This window comes from Drosophila grimshawi, unplaced genomic scaffold (genome assembly GCF_018153295.1).
Source record: "Drosophila grimshawi isolate 15287-2541.00 unplaced genomic scaffold, ASM1815329v1 contig_1367, whole genome shotgun sequence".
Lineage (NCBI taxonomy): Eukaryota > Metazoa > Arthropoda > Insecta > Diptera > Drosophilidae > Drosophila > Drosophila grimshawi.
The window spans coordinates 1,202,778-1,220,257 of NW_025062889.1; the positions used below are offsets into that span (position 1 = coordinate 1,202,778).

A 17,480-nucleotide genomic window follows, 5' to 3' on the forward strand; every position below is an offset into this window, starting at 1 on the left:
ATCCCAAAGTTGCTTTCGTTTTCGGACTCGGATATTGTGTAAACATTGTTTTTATGTGTAAATATACATTTTTCAGTATATTTACTTTTGCATTTTGGGTAAAGCACCTAACAGATAGAGGCCATGTACCATTGTCTTTGAAACATAAACATTACTTTAAGCGCAATCATTTTTGTTTACTCCTATTTTACAGTGCACCTGCTGCTTTTACTTAGTTCCAAGTTGTTGACATGTTCATAATCTTTGATTCAATATTATTAAATTATTTGTTTATCTGTTCGGTAATTATTTACTGTTACTTGGGGACTTTTTCCTATAGTTGTTGCTATCGACAAAAAACAAAAAATCAAATAACACAAAAAAATATAACCAAAGTCGACAATCAAAATTATCTCGCTTATATTACATGCTAAGCCAGCTAATTGCACAATTTTCTAAACTATCTGTATTTGTTGCTGTACACGTGTTGCACACAAATCATATATACATTGACATATAAGCAATGGGCATATCTGCCGATTCGTTAACCACTACTCTCTACATCAATTATCTAATTGACTAACTAATGTAATCAGTACCAAAGAATGACTGAAAAACCCCCTCTAAGGAAGAGCACCTGCAAGACTATTAAATTTTTAATACTATTACCTCGAACCCATTAAAAATGAGCAAATAGGGTATATTGATTTTCTGCAAATGTATGTAACTGTCAGAAGGAAGCACCTCTGACCCCATTAGGTATTTATATTCTTCATCAGGATCAAAACTAGAGGCTTCCATTTTAGAATATAGGTCCTAGTTAAACTTATTCTTATTCTTATTAATCTCCTTAATAAATAGTTTTTATCAGTATCTAAGGTAATTTTGGCTATAAAGGTAGAATATATTTAATAGCTGAGTTCAAGGTATAAAGTAGTTGAGCTCACTCGGCAAAGTAATAAAAAAGCACCACTTAACAACAGGTTTCATCAGCCTTCTATCAAATATTGTCATTGTTTTTCCTTTGTTGTGTTTAGCAGAAGATACCCAGTTGGGTTTGGCTATAAAGCTACCACAAAAAAAAAGCAGCAAAGTTAACCCAAAAATAAAATAAAATATTCAAGATAACCGATAATCAGCTCGTGAAATTTGCAGACCGCAATAAAAATGGATCGCTTTAGTGATGGTTGCGTTTAGCAAGCTATTTCAGTCCATCCTTATGCAATGTGGGAATATTTAGCTAGTTTACTAAGATATGGAAATCCTTGCATATAAAACAATTATTTAGTTTTTCATCGGCGGCAAATTGATTTTTATTCGAGAGGCTTATCAACCTTTTACAATATATATTCTGAACTGGTGCATATCATCGCTATTTTGTTAATATATGTATATATATATATATACGAGTATATATATATACATGTATATATATATGTACGGTGGCAAATTAACAACACACACGCATGACTAACAAAAAGCGAGTGTTTATAATTTCTCGCACGTAACTGATAGCAATTATTATATTTGAAGATAGGATGTAATAAAATGCCAACAAAATGCATGGAGTACTAAATAAAAAACAAAGAAGCGATAATTGATAGAAAAAATATATATTTATTGCTTTATTTTTGATCAACAACCTATGAACTTTAACAATTATACGCTTTACAATCGATGTCTTTGCTTAGCTTAAAAAAAGTGTATATTTGATTTATTAATCGAACCTATGTATTCGAGAATATATGACAAACATGATATGTGACAAGAGTATCAAAGTTAGGAGTATACATTTTGCACTATTTATATTTAAGATGCATGTCTAAATATAATTACATTTAAAGTGGTTTTTTGCTGCTATACTGAGATTAAATTATACATTTCATGCAGTTAATAAAAGTATAATATTTGATTTGCACTCACAAGTATTTTGTATGTTTCTGTTTCGAGTATGATTGCGATAGGGAACAACTTGAGTTCTTAATTCAGACACATGAGATATGTATGCAATGGAAGATATGGTTTGCTTGACTGCTTTAGAAGGAGTCGTGAATTCCATTTTTAGTTTTACCACTGGAAACGTTCAAGCTGGGCATTAAACAGCTACAAAAGAAGCGGAGAAAAGAGGCAAATGAATGGTGGCATGATAGGTCATAATTGAGATAACAATAGCAAGCACACTAACATTTGATGACACTGTGCTTGCCGAACCGTGCGTCATCTCGTGCAGCTCCTCGTCCGTGTAGGTCAGATTGTGTGCCTCGATTTTATAGTTAAAGGTGGCCGACACAGGCTTGTGGTCGGATAGAGTGTAGTCCATGTTCGATTGATACGACAACTGCTGAGCACTCAGCGTAATTGAGGGATAACTGTTGATCTGCACGCGATGCAGGATGCGGTCACACCAGGCCGGACGTCGCTTCAGGTCGTATTCGTTGGTGCCCTCGATGAACTTGAAAGTGGGCGCAAAATTGGGCCGCTGCTCATCCAACAAACTAAACGCATTGCCCGTTTCGCGCAACAGTATCAACTGGTCCAGCTTGAGCAGCTCCTCGTATCGGGCATGATCCACCGCACCGCGCACATCCCAGGCGGACATGTCGCCGGACAAACGGAAGTTCAAATCACCAAACCAGAATACAAAATCATGATCGAAAATGCGTCGATAGCCATCCACGTGATACTTGTGATTGTCGACTATCTGATGATAGTCCTCGATGCGTTCCTTTAGCTTATCATCATGGGCCGCCAGATGGGCACACACAAACACTGCGCCCGTACCATACAGACTCAGACGAATGCTAACCGCACCCTTGTTGCCCCATAGGCCGCCTAGTCCGGTGCGTGTCTCCTCCGCCTCGATGTCCTTCATGTGCGGTATATGCTTGGGTTTGGTAAACATCGTAATGAGGATACCCTGCAGTTGCTTCGATTGGACTTTCACATACTCGTGATCACTCAACTCACTGGCGAACTTCAACACCCAGGGATCTTCCTGAAAGATGTTGAACACCTGTTTCGTGTTCACCTCTTGCATGCCAATCACATAGATGTCTGGCAGCCCATTGCCCGGACAATTGGTCGTTCCATTTAGAGCCAGTAAGGATGTCAATGACACACCCTTCGGTGTGTGCGTGCCCACATTCCAGGTTAGCAGATATATGCAGAGATCGGCAATCACAGATGTTGTCGCTGTCATTTTATCGCTGCTGCGGCTGCTCTCTCGAATTATCTGTGATAAATGACAACACTGGTTAAGCAACTAAATACGTCAGAGACAAGGTGGTTGATGAGTTCATCTAATCTCCGAAATATATATATATTTTATATATACATATATATTTCTATGCACATATGAATATCCAGTGCAACTGGAATATTTTTTGTTTTGCCGCTTACCTTTATTCTCCTCCTTATTGGATTAGCGAACTATGTGTTTTGTAATTATTTTTAAGCGCATCCACATTTGGCCTCCAGTGCTGTTTACGTTGCTGGTCACGGCTGCTGTTGCTTCTACTGATGTTGTTGAATATCTCACACAACACGCATACTGACACACATGGGTCATTTAATGCGCAGCGTTGCCAGGCCATGCATTTTTAACATTTTCAAAAATTTCCACTACAAACTGTTAACAAATATGTTCGAACGCTAAATGCAACTAAAAAACAATATAAATACCTGTCAAGAAATGATATTTGGTTTTATCTAATTAACTATCTAAAGTTAGTTACTTAAAATTAAAAAATAACAGCTGACTGTAGTGTTGCAAAGTGAATTCACTACGAATGTCTGGCAACACTAGTCGCATCTGCATAAATTTGCTGACAGTTCAACAAATCGAACCGTATTTTGTGCACAACTTTAATTTCGAAAAGTGTGGAAAGATGGTAATCAATTTCCGAGCCTTCGCGGTGCCCAATTGGATGGATAAACTGAAAAATGGCAATCATGTATCTAGAAAAATATTGGAATCAGTTTTGCACCCGCTCATGTCGGCCGGTATGTAAAAAGTGCAGTTCCTTTGCTTTCTTCATATGTTAGTGATTGTGTTGTATTTAAACTTTCCGAACTGAAAGATGAGGCCAGTCAGGCCGTGGACTATGGCATACAGGTGGGTATTCTGGTGCCGTGGAACAAGAAAGGTGTCACTCCCAAGGGCAAACAAATATCGCTCTCTTTCTCGCAAAACGTCAAGAAACTCTGCAAATCACTGAAATTAGTTTCCTATTGCTACGAGTGCCATTCGTCCGGATCGCCAGAGCAGCTACAGATATGTCGCACATGTGAGCGTCATTTTCACAAGACTTGCCAGCGAAAGAATCCCAATAAACCCAATTATTCGATGCCCGTGGACCAAACCCAACTCCACCAATTTCTCAGCGATGATTCCGATTCGGAGGAGTTGTGTGATGAAAAGAGAGACGAGGAGGGGGAGCAGGTGGAGAGAAGAGTCACTACCACAACGCCGGCACCAAATATAAACGAGCAATGGGACGGGCGTAAGCATCACCTGGACTTCAACAGCAATATCAACGAATGGAAACGCGAAGCCGAAAGCTCCGATGACGACGTACTCTTTGTGGGTGAGAAGAAAGCATGTCAGCGCAAACGGAGCAAAACATTGTTGGTGAAGAACGAGCATGATCAGCGGAGCGCCGAATCCACCAACGCCAGCAAGCACAATGAGCTGGAACAGGAGCTGGAGCTATGCACAGCGTGTCGGCTGCAGAAGCTGGCTGATCTTCTGATTCCGCCACGCGTCAGCGTTGCAGAGCTGAACTGTCTACTCGACTTTTCGTGGCGCCAGCACAGCAGTTGGTTGCAAACCGATATTCGCAAGTACATCGACCAAAACTGGACCAAACATGATGCCAAACTCGTCAAGAGTGTGCTATTTAAGAACGATGTACTTGGCGTCTATAATATAACTGAAAACATCGATATGAAACGTTATACAAAGTTGGCTGATTTTGTGATTGATCTGCTGGATTTGCAGCATAATTTTGGGGTATTCTATGGCCCCAGCGGCGACGATTTCGAGGCCACCAAGTATCTGCTGCGTGATGTGACACACGATGTCCGCGAGATTAGCCGATGTGCGGACTGCTTTCGTCACTCGAACGAAGCGAATCACAAGTTTTGGTTCGCCAAGCCCTGTTTTCAGCGGCATGAGCTAGTCTACGCCAAGGCGCAAGGATCACCTCACTGGCCGGCGAAGGTAAGCAAATTGTGCACTGTTTAAATTATTGTTAATTGTTAATTAATTGTATTTGCAGATCATACGCGTGATAAGAAAAAAGATTACCATCTATGATGTACGCTTCTTTGGTGGCTCCCATTCGCGTGCCTTTGTCCCGGAGCATAATATCCTGCAAATCGATTCGAGAATGCCACAACTCGACAGATTGGCAAGATCATCGCGTAATTTTAAAGCGGCCATGCTGGAGCTGCGATGTCACGAGATGTTGCTGAATAAACCGATTGAACTATTTGACTTCCATGCCAATCCCAGCGAGGCCGAGCATCTCATTAATCATTCGCTATCGCTTTGCATGGAGGCATCGGAGCTCAGCAGTCCAATTAAACACAGCTCAGGTGCAGCGGCGCCAGCGAGCAAGAAGCGCAAAATTATTACAACAGCAACAACACCAAATGTATTCAAGCGTGTGCAGCCAATGCGAAGATGTTCCATGGCCAGACAAGGTTTACTGCCCATCGATCCCCCAGCGACGACAGTTGACAGTGAACTGTTGCGTGAAGTCTCGAACCTAAAAGAGCAACTGATACAGAAGCAGCAGGAGCTGGAGCAATTGATACAGAAGCAGCAGGAGCTGGAGCAGGTGAAGCGCAAGCGTTGGTGTCAAAATTGCCTGCAGCTGGCGAAATTTGATTGTTGCTTCACTGCGTCCTATTGCAGCGCAGACTGCAAACGTCGCGACAAACGAAAACATCAGCGCACCTGTGCCAGCCACTCCAAAAACTAAACATAAAACAAAGGAGATGCATATCCATTGAAGCCATTTGTACATGTACGAAAATACAAAAGGATATCAATCAAATTTCTTGACATAGAAATGAGATTTCCTATTTTTTATTGGGCTTGTTTTGCCAAATATTTCGGAGTTATTTATGGTGGTTAGAAATCATTTTAAACGGCTGTCGATTAGCCCAACAACTGAAAGAATTTAAGCTTTTGAATGGAAAGAGGGAATGCCAACAAACATATTGTTATGCTGCCTAAAACAAGTTTTTTCAACTAGACGAAAGTTAAGTTTCTTAAATATTAAAATTAGTAACTGCCAATAGACAAATTATGAAATTTTTTTGGTTGTGTTTTATTACGAGCCTGGCGTACCGCGAACAGCTGTTGCCCTTGCAAGCGCTGGCTGGCAACTGTGCCAACAACAGGTGGCAACGCCAAACGCTCTATTGCTGCTGCAGGAACAGTTCTTATTCAACGGCAAAGCTTTGCGGTTGTGTTTTTATTGGTGGCGGTTCCCGCGTCGCTTCTGTCATTTTGCCCATAATCGCGTGTTATTTTATTGTTTGTGTGTGCGTATATTTTACAAGAAGCATTGACAGTGAATAAGGTCAATACGCTTTAAAAACAAATTAATTGCCTTTTGTGAAAAATCAATTGCAGTGATTTGCTGGTGCTGTTGCTGTTGCTGGTTGAATAACAAAAACACGCAAAAATGCAGCTTGGAACTTTTGATGCATGGGATGCTTTGGTGCTGGCGAGCATTCTGATAATCTCGGCTCTGATTGGCATCTACTATCGCTATACGGGCGGCAAACAGAAGACAACACAGGAGTACCTAATGGCCGATCAGAGCATGTCAGCGTTTCCCGTCTCATTCAGCCTGATGGCCAGCTTCATGTCTGCGATCACGCTGCTGGGTGTCTCCAGTGAATCGTATCAGTTTGGCACACTCTTTGGTGTGATTAACATCTCCTATCTGTTGAGCACCCCGATCGCCGCTTACATCTTTTTGCCTGTCTTCTACCGGATGCGCACCACAAGCGTCTATGAGTATCTGGAGCGTCGCTTTGGTCATGCAACGCGTCTGACGGCATCCATTGCGTTCACTTTGCAAATGGTTCTCTACATGGGCATTGCATTGTATGGGCCAGCTTTGGCTCTGGAGGCAGTCACGGGGATACCGCGTGGCACTGCTATACTTGTGCTGGGACTGGTGTGCACCTTCTACTCGACACTGGGTGGCCTCAAGGCGGTGCTTATCACCGATGTCTTTCAGTCCTTTCTCATGTTTGCGGCCATCTTCTTGGTGATTGGTGCTTCAGCGATTAAGGCCGGTGGACTGACCACCATTTGGGAAGTGGCCCAGGAGCGGGGACGTGTTCAGTTCTTTGAGTTCTCAACGGATCCAACAGTTCGTCACAGTTGGTGGACATTGATTATTGGTGGCATGGTCACCTATCTATCATTATACGGCGTCAATCAGACCCAAGTGCAGCGTCTCCTCAGCGTGCACAACTTGAAGAGCGCCCAGGCGGCTCTCTGGTGGAATATGCCCATTCTTGGCCTGCTCAGCATGAGCACCATCTTCAGTGGACTGGCAATCTTCTATTACTATCGTGACTGTGATCCGTTGCTCAATGGACGCATCAAATCCCGAGATCAGCTTATGCCGCTCTTTGCCGTCGACACAATGGGTGAGTGAATTGTATTCCCACCAATTGTGGCAATTGCCTGAAGTTAAACTCTTTATTTGCTGCAGGTCAAATTCCTGGTTTGTGTGGTCTTTTCGTTTCGGGCATCTTCTCGGCCAGTTTGTCAACAATATCATCGGCGGTCACATCGCTCTCCGCTGTCACATTAGAGGATTACATCAAGCCGCTCTACAAGACAATTTTTAAGAGCACGCTGATGGACTCGAAGTCAACGTTGCCCACGAAAATCATTGCCTGTATTTATGGACTGCTCTGCATTGCGTTGGCCTTTGGCGCCAGCTCGTTGGGCGGCGTGCTGCAGGCCTCGCTGACCATTTTCGGCGTTGTAGGTGGCCCGCTGCTTGGCATCTTCACCCTTGGCGTTTGCACGGTGCGCACCAATCAACGTGGCGTGCTGCTCGGCTTTCTGGTGGCTCTGAGTTTTTCCTTTTGGATTGGATTCGGTGGACCGAAGCCGCCACCAATGCCGCTGCCATTGAACACCACCGGCTGTGACACATTCACAAATGTTACTCAGGTGACGGCAGATGCGCTTCAGGTTGCCTCAAGCACCACAAAACCAGAGTACTTTTGGCTATTTCGCTTATCCTATCTGTGGTTCTGTGTGCTCGGCTTCCTGATCACTTTGTTCATTGGCTACTTTGGCAGTTTGCTGATGGCGTATTTCAACTGTGCCAACAACTCCCAAATCTATTTGGATAAATGCCACAAGCAGCTGGATTACGATTTGTTTGCGCCCATCCTCTCACGTCGCTGGAGGCGGCAGCAGCTGGCACAAATACCGATGGAGACAGACGATCCGACGCTAACGAAGTTAACGCTATCAGATGCAGCTATATAATAAGTGAAATCTAGTATAATTTTACAACTTAAATGACATAGTATATGTAGTGTATATAGTGGGGGCAGTGGGGGCAGCCAACAGCCATGGCCCGTGGCACAGATTGCACAATTACCTATCGGCTTTAATTGCCAAAAGCAGCTGTTGATTTATTTGTATTTTTTATTAACAGTTGTCGTACCTAAAACGTGCATAATAATGTGACCTATATTTGTATACCTGCATGTGAAACTTATCAACTGCTTGAGGCGCCCATCAACGTCTTCCATTTGTAATAATTGTTAACTAGGATCTATGATATATGTATGTATATACCAACTAAACTAGAGGTCTGCAGGAATACATTCATATTTAGCACTCAAATTTACTGCACAGTATTCTATTTGAAACGAAATGGTGAAATGAATTCATGAAAATGAAAATGAAGGAAATTATTGTAAGCTAAGACAGTAATTAGTGGATACTGGCAACGAAACAAAGGCGTCGCAAGTAGTGTTGTAATAAATGTTATTAGTAGATTGCAATTATTGTCACAGTTAGATTAATATACAAAAGAAAAACAGGAATTTAATCATTTATTTATGTACTCTTTGTTTGACTTACAAAATCAAAAAAAAAAACAAAGAATCTAAAAATCTTTTACATATTTTTGCTTAGTTTGCTTCTCATTCATTATTCAAAATGTGAACTGTGCAGAAAATGACATTCAGCAGACCTCTCACATATACCTCGTAACTGATATTGGTAAATTGAAAAAACACAAGATTCTTTACACAAATTGTAATACTAACTCACGGAGTAGACAATAATTATGGAGTCGTCGCATCAGAGACTGGCAGCCAAAAGTCTCAAATGCGAGTGATCAATAAGATTTGGTTAGTAAGTTTATTTTATATTTATTATAGTCGTACTGCAAATTGTTAAAAAGGAAAGTATCTTATAAGCAAATATAGTAGCAATGTTGTCTTGAATATTTATAAACATGCCACTGCGCATAGCTTTCAACATATTTATATACACCCAAACATAACAATGGACTCGGTGTGGATGCTTAAATGTTACAACAAATCAATGAACAACATATAGTTTAAGTGTACAACAAAATATATTTATTGCATTGTACTTATATACACACATGTGTAAGGCATCAATTGCTGACCATTAAAATCTGTTGCATTTAGAAACTGAATTAATTCTAATTGGGAACTGCTTCACGCTAATAAAAGTATCACACTTATACAATGTACAAATATAACGTATATATGTATACTATATGTGTAGGAAATATGATAAGCTAAATTTACGCAATCAGCAAGGTTGCGAGCGGCTTTCCCTCCATGATTTGACTAATAGCGAATTAGTTTGCCAATGAATTTCATAACTTTGATTTATTTTCCATATTTATATATTCCATCTGAGATAGACGTGTTCATAACCTTGTCTATTGGTGACTGTACAAATTGGTTGAAATCGATTTGCGGAGTCAAAGTGTAACATGTGAATTGTTATTGGCTATAAAAAGCTAAAAAAACAATATTTATAAATTGAGTGTGACAAGCATTAATTGAGCTTGTCTATTTATTTGTGTGTGTATTTGTACGTCGAAAGTTTCTTTTCACGAACGTTAAAGTTCAAAGTACCCAAATTCTTTGTTGACATACATATTTATTAAGCGGCAGAAAGAAGAAACTAAACAGCACGCGAAAAGTCCAAAGTCGAGACTTGTTTTTTTACACATCAAAGATATATAAGAGAATACTTACACTCAGAAAAAAAATTGCGGCAACAAATTAGAAAGTTTATCTCACAAATAAATCAGAATTTTCTCTTCCGCCGCTATGTTAGAGTTTAGCTGCTATAAGTGAAATTAAGAAATTCTGACTAAGATATCAAATACTAATCGAAGAGCTTTACTTTTTGGCTATCGTTTATAGTTTCGAACATCTGCAATTTAAATAGTACACAGAGAAATCAAGAATACAATTACAATATTTTTTTAAGTTATAGCTTAGTTTAAGTTGAGTTTAATTGGTACGCTGCTGCTTGCCAAATTCCATGTATATATCCTCCAGTGTTGGCGGAATTATCGAGTAGTGCTCTATTTGGAGGGCGTCGCGATTATCTTCCATATATTTAAATATTGTGGACCACTTCAGTTCGAAGTCGGCTATTGCTATGGTGACCAAGCCATGAGACGTGTTCTTCTCTCTGACAAGGGTTGGGATTAGATGGTAAATGGTGCTCAACTCATCTGTGTTGCATACATACAAGATGTAACTGCTTGGAAAATCGATTTGAAATTGCTTTTCCACATTTTGGATGAGTACATCATATTCGGTCACATCATTCATAACTTCAGAATCTAAAACCTTTATCCCTGCTGAAATGGTTGAGGTTGGTCTTGGCGATGCTGATAGTCGTGATATCTCCAGTGCTGGTGTTCTCTCTCCGGAGCCTGTCCCTGACGTTTTCAGAGTCCTCCTCTTGGATTTTTTCTTTTTAAAATGAACCTGTGTCGCTTTGGTATTTCCCTCCGATACTGTTGAAATGGACGCGGCTTCTGATCCTAAAAAGGATAAGTGTTTAAAATGATCTCAAAGGAAACCGCATGATTCGAATCGAAACCGCATGATTCGAATCGATTTATGATGTTTGCACTTACCAACACTTGGTAAGCTGACATCCTCCATAAGACTGCAAAAGATATTTAGATTTGAATGAATAAGGTAGTAGATTAGATTGCATAACACAGAGTACACACTATAATTCGTCCATTTCAGCACTGGTGGCCAGCTGGATCTTAATGGAAATGCCCTTGCTATAGTGGCATATCAGTTCGTGGACGGAACCAAAGCAACAGAATTGACCATTGACCATAATGCCGATGGTGGTGCAGAGTGCCTCGCACTCTTCCACGTCGTGCGAGGTGATGAGAATGGACCTGCTCATGTTGCACATCTCCCTCAGCACCATCCAGATGCCCGCCTTGGTGCTGATATCCACACCAGTGGTGGGCTCATCCAGACAGGTGAGCGTATGCGTCAGCATTGCCATTGCAATATTCAGTTTTCTTTTGCTGCCACTGCTATAATCTTTGATCTTCCGATCAAGATACTTGCTGAACATTAAACGTTCGGCCAAATATAAAATGATGATAGGGATGAGGTCCTTCTTAATGCCAGTGGTCAAACAGGTGAATCTCAACATTTCACGACCAGTTATGTGGTTCCACATGGTGCTATGCTGTGGACACAAGGTGATGTGCTTAAAACAATGCTTCAATTGGCTCTTCACACGGAATCCCTTCACATAGATGTTGCCCCTACTGATCGATTGATTGGCGACGATCATGTCCACAATGCTTGTCTTGCCTGCACCGTTTAATCCCATAATTCCGAAGCATTCATAACTGCAGACATAATTGATGATATTAATGTGGTAATTATTAATTAATTATCTACTGACGGGCTGATCTTGAAGGACACACAGCTGACGGCGAGCACGTGTAGATACTTCTTAGTTATCCGATGGCAAACCAGACTATGCGCCCTCAACTGCTCCGGATCCTTAACTATCTCGTCGATTTCGGTACGCACGCTTCGCACGAGAGGATCATCGCCCCGAACCACGCAGGCTTTCTTACCACGTCTGCGTAAATAGTTAATGCAAAAAATGTTTAAATGTTAGTGAAAGTATCGAATTTGTGGCAAATCACAATGCAACTAAACTTGAACAGATATCCAGCGGCGACCATTCTGGAGGTTAGCAGCAATAGTATGAAAAATATCACCCCGCTGACTGCCAAATACAATAATTCTCGTCCGATAGAAACATCTTCCAAGCTCTCTCTTATAGGGCATGCTCCTGACTCGTCTATATCCATGCAACCGGTCAGTTCTGAGCCATACTTCAACAATACAAGGGTCGCATAGAACATTGCGTATATCGGCAGTATCATTAATACAAAGTTTAAATAGTAGCAAACACTATACGTCGCCTCTTTCGCAGTTATGACAATGGCAAGGAAAACTAGATGGATATGCATTGTGGAAGAGAGAGTTAACATTAATGATATCTATTTATGAAATACGTTTAAAAGATGTGATTTTCCTCTATACTTTTTCCCAATTAGATAAACAAGTATCGAAAACTGATAGTTCCCTTAAAGTATAAATAGTTGTGTAATTACCAATGGAACAGTAAATAAACAGTATATAGGACATGCTGCTGTCATGTTCCTTGAACAGAAAGGACAACAGATATGTGAATGTCAGAGCGGATAGGCCAAATACAAGCATTAGCAACGCCATCCAGGCTATAACCTCAGCAGGTTGATTATATAGAGCCACCAGCGTAGATGCCGTGATAAATAAGAATATGACAAAGTCCCAAACCAGATGCGATAACCAATAGGTGTACAGACTAATGCCACCAAGCAGCTGCAGCTTTTTCAATTGCGTTATTCTCTCGTGGACAGGCATCAGAACGAATGCGGCGGTGGCGAAGCACAGATACAGCAATATAAACGTTGTCTGCTTCCTGGTATTCAAGTGCTTGTCTTGCTCATAAACCGATGGATCGGAGTCGGTGCGCGGCTTATTGATAACCTTAATATCCATCCCAGTCAGGGTAAGTGCAATCGCCTTATAGACCAGGCCCAGTGACAACGGTGGGCCATGCGACAAGCGACGATTATACCAGGCTGTGACAGAGCCATCGCGAAACGTGACTCCTGCCACATAGGTGGTCTCAAAGCCCTCCGCATACAAATCGATGTTTTGCAACAAATAGTCGGCCACACTAACATCGTTGGGGGTGCTGCGCACCGTGGCACCAGCATCCATTGCCAGATTCTCGTATGCATCGGACACCGATTTGCTGTGATCCGAAATAACATAATCGACTTCATCGCTGTTGACTAGGTACTCCCGTATTACCAGTGCGCCCGGATAATTGGACAAGTCTGTGGGATTTATCACAAATAGAGCAGATTTCTTTTTGACTGTATCGGCCACGGTCTTCAAGGATATTAACACCAACGGCAACAAAATGATCGACAAAAATAGAAAGAAATGGTGCCTTGTGAAGAATATCTTCTTCAACATCATTCCATGCCAATCATTGCGGAATCTCTTCCAGGCGCTGTACTCATAGTGGTCGGATTGATCCGGCTTAAAAGCTGTTGGCGAAAGAAAGAATAATAAGGCGGAAGGAAGAATGCTTAAGTTGTCACCTCTATTCCTACATCGGATATATGAGTTGAGCAGTAACAGTAAGTATTACCTAATCAGGATCTGGTATCAAATCATTAACGCTTACCACTAATTATTGCTAGGCTTTGTTGCGAATGCATACTGTTTGTATTACGAGCTCCGATCTTCATGAAGGTCTCACCCAGTGTTGGTGCACTGACTGCAAAGCTGGACAGCTTCAATTTGGGCAGCCTTCTCTCGAGTGCAATGAAGACCCTCGTAAATGCGTCCATATGCTCAGCCGGCAGGCGATAGGTTATCTCAGAGCCCACAATGCTCTCGAGATGAGTGTTTGGAATATGCTGGACCAGAAATGCTGTCACCTCTGCCACATTGCAATCATCCAGTTTCGCACAGACCTAAATTCACACATTGTAAATACACTAAATGTATACGCGGTTGAACTTCTTACTAGACGATAGCCGGGTCCAAGCTGATTGACAATAAACTCTGGTGTGCCATTCCCATAGAGCTGACCATCACAAATGATTGCTACACGATCACCCAGCACTTCGGCTGCCTCCATTATATGCGTACTTAGGACAATGCAACGACCGGTCTTCTCCATACGGAAAAGATTCCACACCTCACGACGAGCTATCGGATCCAGACAATCCGTAGGCTCATCACAAAGTACCACCTATTGTAAACCAACAGATGTAGTTCCAATCTCAACTCTCTCTATCTCTGGCAGTGACTCACTCACCTTGGTGTTGGCGCAGAGGGCACAGCATATGGACAGTTTGCGCCGCATGCCGGTGGAAAGGTTTTTCACACTCATTGACGACTTGTCCATTAAATTCATTATTTCCAGATACTTCAACGCCTCCACTTCAGCATCGGCGCGTTGATATCCCTTCAGCCGGCTGTAGAACACAATATGCCAATAGGCGCTCAACTCCTCAAAGAGCACATTATTTTGCGGACAAATACTGAAGGATTCGCGAGCCTTTTGCGTGGACGTGGCCATGTCGTGGCCATTGACAAGCACTCGACCGGAGGTGGGTCGAGTCATGCCGGCGAGCATCATGAATGTTGTTGTCTTTCCGGAGCCATTATGTCCGAGCAGCACAGTTATCTCATCCTCGTACAACTTAAGGCTCAAGTCGCGCACTACCTCGATATCATCGTAGACCTTGTGCAATCGCTGTGCCTCCACGATGACAGGCCTGTTGTGGAGCACCTCCTGAAATCCCGGCATGGTTGGCCGACTGTATGTGTTGGCAATGGGCTGTTCTTCGTCCACGCCGACAACATTTTGACGCGGTCGATCCCAAGGACACCAGAACTTGCGTTTCAATGGAAAATACCATTTTTGGCCGGCAGCAAGATGACCGGGTACCAACTGATCGCCGTAGAAACAGATAAGCAACCGGAACACATTGCTGGCCATCATTAGGAGCAATATGGCGCCAATACTCAGATTATCATCTGGATGACTGTAATCGAATAGTTTGCCCCACTGGGCACCATCTCCCCTTAACTCAAAGCCCCGCACCTGGACCCAGATTGAGGGTATTGCGCTATTTAGAAATAGACCGTTGATAACAGATTGGCTGAGAGTCGGCTCAGCGCCGGTGAGCATGTACGGCAAGTGGCTAGCAATGTGACTAAGGCTAATGGTGGCCATGGCCATAACGGTGCTGGTAACAAAGGCGCTGATCATAAAAGTGAAGCATATCAGTGTGATGAGGTACATAAAAAATATGTGAAACAACACCAGGAAATGCGTGGAGGGGCACAGCAACCATTTCATCAGGCAAGCGATGACCAGCATCGGTATCCCATAGAATATGTAGGCAACGATGAACCACGACAGCCAATTAAATCCAACGGTCAGGCCCATTAATCGCATTATCTCCCTCAAATTCCTCTGCTTCTCCACGACAATTTGCTGTGAAAATGTCGAAATAAAGATGGGTAAGTGCTACTATCAAATGAAGAAAGACACACATTAAATGTGTATTAAAGTATTAACATTAAATGTGTGAAAGTATTAATAACGTCCATATTTATATAAATTGTTTTATAAATGTAAATTTCAACACTTTGCTGACTTTAATAAATGGATTCCAATTAATTGCATACTTTTGGGCATTTCAATTAAGTGTTTAATGTAACAAAATATGTTGCATACTTTTGTGCAGCACACAAGCCAAAGAGTATATAATAATATTGCCTCCCTTTAGGCTGTTTTCGACGCGGATTACTGCAAAACCACTGCATACTTTTTAGGCGCAGTTAAGGACCTTAAAACAAATCAGAAAACTGGGTCTATATGGGCCAAAAACTCAGATTTTGGAAGAACATGTATTAGACTGCCAAGGACAAAATCTATCGAAGTGCATTCAAGAAAAATGGGCTCATCCAAGAACCCAAACACTTGTAAAAAATTCACTGCAGCACGCAAGGAAATGAGTCGGAATTACAAAATCCTTGTTTTCTCGGTAACTACGGGGATGATTCGAGTGTCCTTGCGCCAGTTGGCTGGCCAACTACTATCTGTATTCCAAAGGACATAGGGATAGCCTTTGAAATGTCCAAGATACGTTGGATTTTTTGTGTCACAAGGGGGTACCCTTGTGGCATTTTTGGTAAATAAACTTTCTCGAATCCTGGAAAACTTTGAATGCAAATCGATTGTCCCTTATCCAGAGAGCTCAAAAATAGATGTAATGAGTTCTGACCCAAGACCAACGGTCACCTTTAGAAAATTAGCTTTAGTTCGACCAAATTCTTGCAGATTTTCGAAGTTAGAATCATTTCGCGTTAGAAGCACACGGAACTAAATTTACCGAACTACTGCGGCACTTACCTGACCAATAATCAAGCAGGGACCCAAAAACCTGAACACGAAATAGGTTAGGCAATTGTTAAACATTGGAAGCAAATGTGAATTATCCGTTCGCCTAATGTCGGGAAAGGGCTGCATGAGCACTTGAGGAATATTCGCACTTTCGTTCTTTGTCCGCATAAGGACCTCGCTCAGCCGCGCTTGGACAATGAGAAAACCCTCGGTGTCATAGATGCTCCTCGCCTTCTGTTCATTTATCGCATCGTATAACCGATGTGGCCATATCCTCTTCACTTGCGATCGCAGATGCAATGGAAATCGCAATGCAACATTCACCTCCGATGGTAGTTCAATGATGCTTCTAAGCTTATCCTCAAACTCGATGCCGACAAACCCATCCTTGTTCAACAGCGCCACTTCCAAATCGGTGGCATATAGAAATGCCTCGGTGTGATTGGCGCCCAGAATTGTGGCTACCTCTTCTATGACACCCTTGAGCACCTCGTTAGCTGGTGAATACATAATGGACCTAGGCAGGATTTAAGCATATCTTGATGCCAGAATCCAAGTATACATACGTTATAAACGGATGATGCAGCTCAATATGTGGATAAATAGTTTCTGCAATTTCCGTCGATTCCACATCGCTTATAAATTGTTCAATTTGAGTATATAGAAACAGCAATATGGGTGACAAAATGATAATTGATACGGCCAGTGGCTGAGACAGCAGGACACTCAAATTCTTGCGAATCAGTAGCCATAACTTGCAAATCTCATTCAACATCGGCGAACGTCCTTCAATCAGCGTCGTTGATGACATCTTAATTTTGTTCTTGCGTGTTTTTTTTTAGTTTTTTTTTTTTAGAAAAATCTATTTTGAAATATAATGCCACGTCTGGTTTAAGTTCTTCTG

The 17,480-nt window shown here is 41.8% G+C and overlaps 4 protein-coding genes across 5 annotated transcripts; 2 read left to right on the forward strand and 2 right to left on the reverse strand.

Annotated features, from left to right (window-relative positions):
* Positions 1-1,576: 1,576 nt before the first annotated feature.
* LOC116805905 (phosphatidylinositol 4,5-bisphosphate 5-phosphatase A) lies at positions 1,577-3,515 on the reverse strand. Of its 2 annotated transcripts, XM_032741070.2 has the most exons (3): positions 3,379-3,515; positions 2,165-3,211; positions 1,577-2,082 (listed from the first exon to the last, which is right to left on the reverse strand). In XM_032741070.2, the coding sequence occupies exons 2-3, from the start codon at positions 3,176-3,178 to the stop codon at positions 2,047-2,049; spliced, it is 1,050 nt and encodes a 349-aa protein (XP_032596961.1). In that variant the 5' UTR covers positions 3,179-3,211; positions 3,379-3,515; the 3' UTR covers positions 1,577-2,046. The 2 variants fall into 2 exon arrangements, with proteins under 2 accessions (XP_032596961.1, XP_032596960.1); XM_032741069.2 differs by having other exon boundaries at positions 1,577-3,211.
* A 311-nt stretch (positions 3,516-3,826) lies between these two features.
* Positions 3,827-6,051, forward strand: LOC6568815. The gene is made up of 3 exons (XM_001995199.3): positions 3,827-3,981; positions 4,059-5,200; positions 5,259-6,051. The coding sequence occupies exons 1-3, from the start codon at positions 3,867-3,869 to the stop codon at positions 5,964-5,966; spliced, it is 1,965 nt and encodes a 654-aa protein (XP_001995235.1). The 5' UTR covers positions 3,827-3,866; the 3' UTR covers positions 5,967-6,051.
* Positions 6,052-6,432: 381 nt separating this feature from the next.
* On the forward strand, positions 6,433-9,702 carry LOC6568814 (putative sodium-dependent multivitamin transporter). The gene is made up of 2 exons (XM_001995198.2): positions 6,433-7,659; positions 7,725-9,702. Exons 1-2 carry the CDS (start codon positions 6,678-6,680, stop codon positions 8,516-8,518), a joined length of 1,776 nt encoding a protein of 591 aa, XP_001995234.1. The 5' UTR covers positions 6,433-6,677; the 3' UTR covers positions 8,519-9,702.
* Positions 9,703-10,427: 725 nt separating this feature from the next.
* On the reverse strand, positions 10,428-17,452 carry LOC6568812 (ATP-binding cassette sub-family A member 2). Its single transcript, XM_001995196.3, has 12 exons — positions 17,143-17,452; positions 16,586-17,093; positions 14,477-15,664; positions 14,183-14,410; positions 13,838-14,129; positions 12,708-13,697; positions 12,247-12,547; positions 11,984-12,166; positions 11,280-11,927; positions 11,181-11,212; positions 10,787-11,084; positions 10,428-10,726 (listed from the first exon to the last, which is right to left on the reverse strand). The coding sequence occupies exons 1-12, from the start codon at positions 17,385-17,387 to the stop codon at positions 10,543-10,545; spliced, it is 5,097 nt and encodes a 1,698-aa protein (XP_001995232.2). The 5' UTR covers positions 17,388-17,452; the 3' UTR covers positions 10,428-10,542.
* Between the last annotated feature and the right edge of the window lie 28 nt (positions 17,453-17,480).

Excerpts from the sequence above, each read along its gene's own strand:
- LOC116805905 (XM_032741069.2), bottom strand. The coding sequence starts at position 3,178 with ATGACAGCGACAACATCTGTGATTGCCGATCTCTGCATATATCTGCTA.
- LOC6568815 (XM_001995199.3), top strand. The coding sequence starts at position 3,867 with ATGGTAATCAATTTCCGAGCCTTCGCGGTGCCCAATTGGATGGATAAA. Across the intron at positions 3,982-4,058 it reads GCACCCGCTCATGTCGGCCG|ATGAGGCCAGTCAGGCCGTG; the intron begins GTATGTAAAAAG and ends CCGAACTGAAAG. Across the intron at positions 5,201-5,258 it reads CACCTCACTGGCCGGCGAAG|ATCATACGCGTGATAAGAAA; the intron begins GTAAGCAAATTG and ends TTGTATTTGCAG.
- LOC6568814 (XM_001995198.2), top strand. The coding sequence starts at position 6,678 with ATGCAGCTTGGAACTTTTGATGCATGGGATGCTTTGGTGCTGGCGAGC. Across the intron at positions 7,660-7,724 it reads CTTTGCCGTCGACACAATGG|GTCAAATTCCTGGTTTGTGT; the intron begins GTGAGTGAATTG and ends TATTTGCTGCAG.
- LOC6568812 (XM_001995196.3), bottom strand. The coding sequence starts at position 17,387 with ATGTCATCAACGACGCTGATTGAAGGACGTTCGCCGATGTTGAATGAG. Across the intron at positions 15,665-16,585 it reads CCTGCTTGATTATTGGTCAG|CAAATTGTCGTGGAGAAGCA; the intron begins GTAAGTGCCGCA and ends ACATTTTCACAG. Across the intron at positions 10,727-10,786 it reads TTTCCAAGCAGTTACATCTT|AGAGAAGAACACGTCTCATG; the intron begins GTATGTATGCAA and ends AACCCTTGTCAG.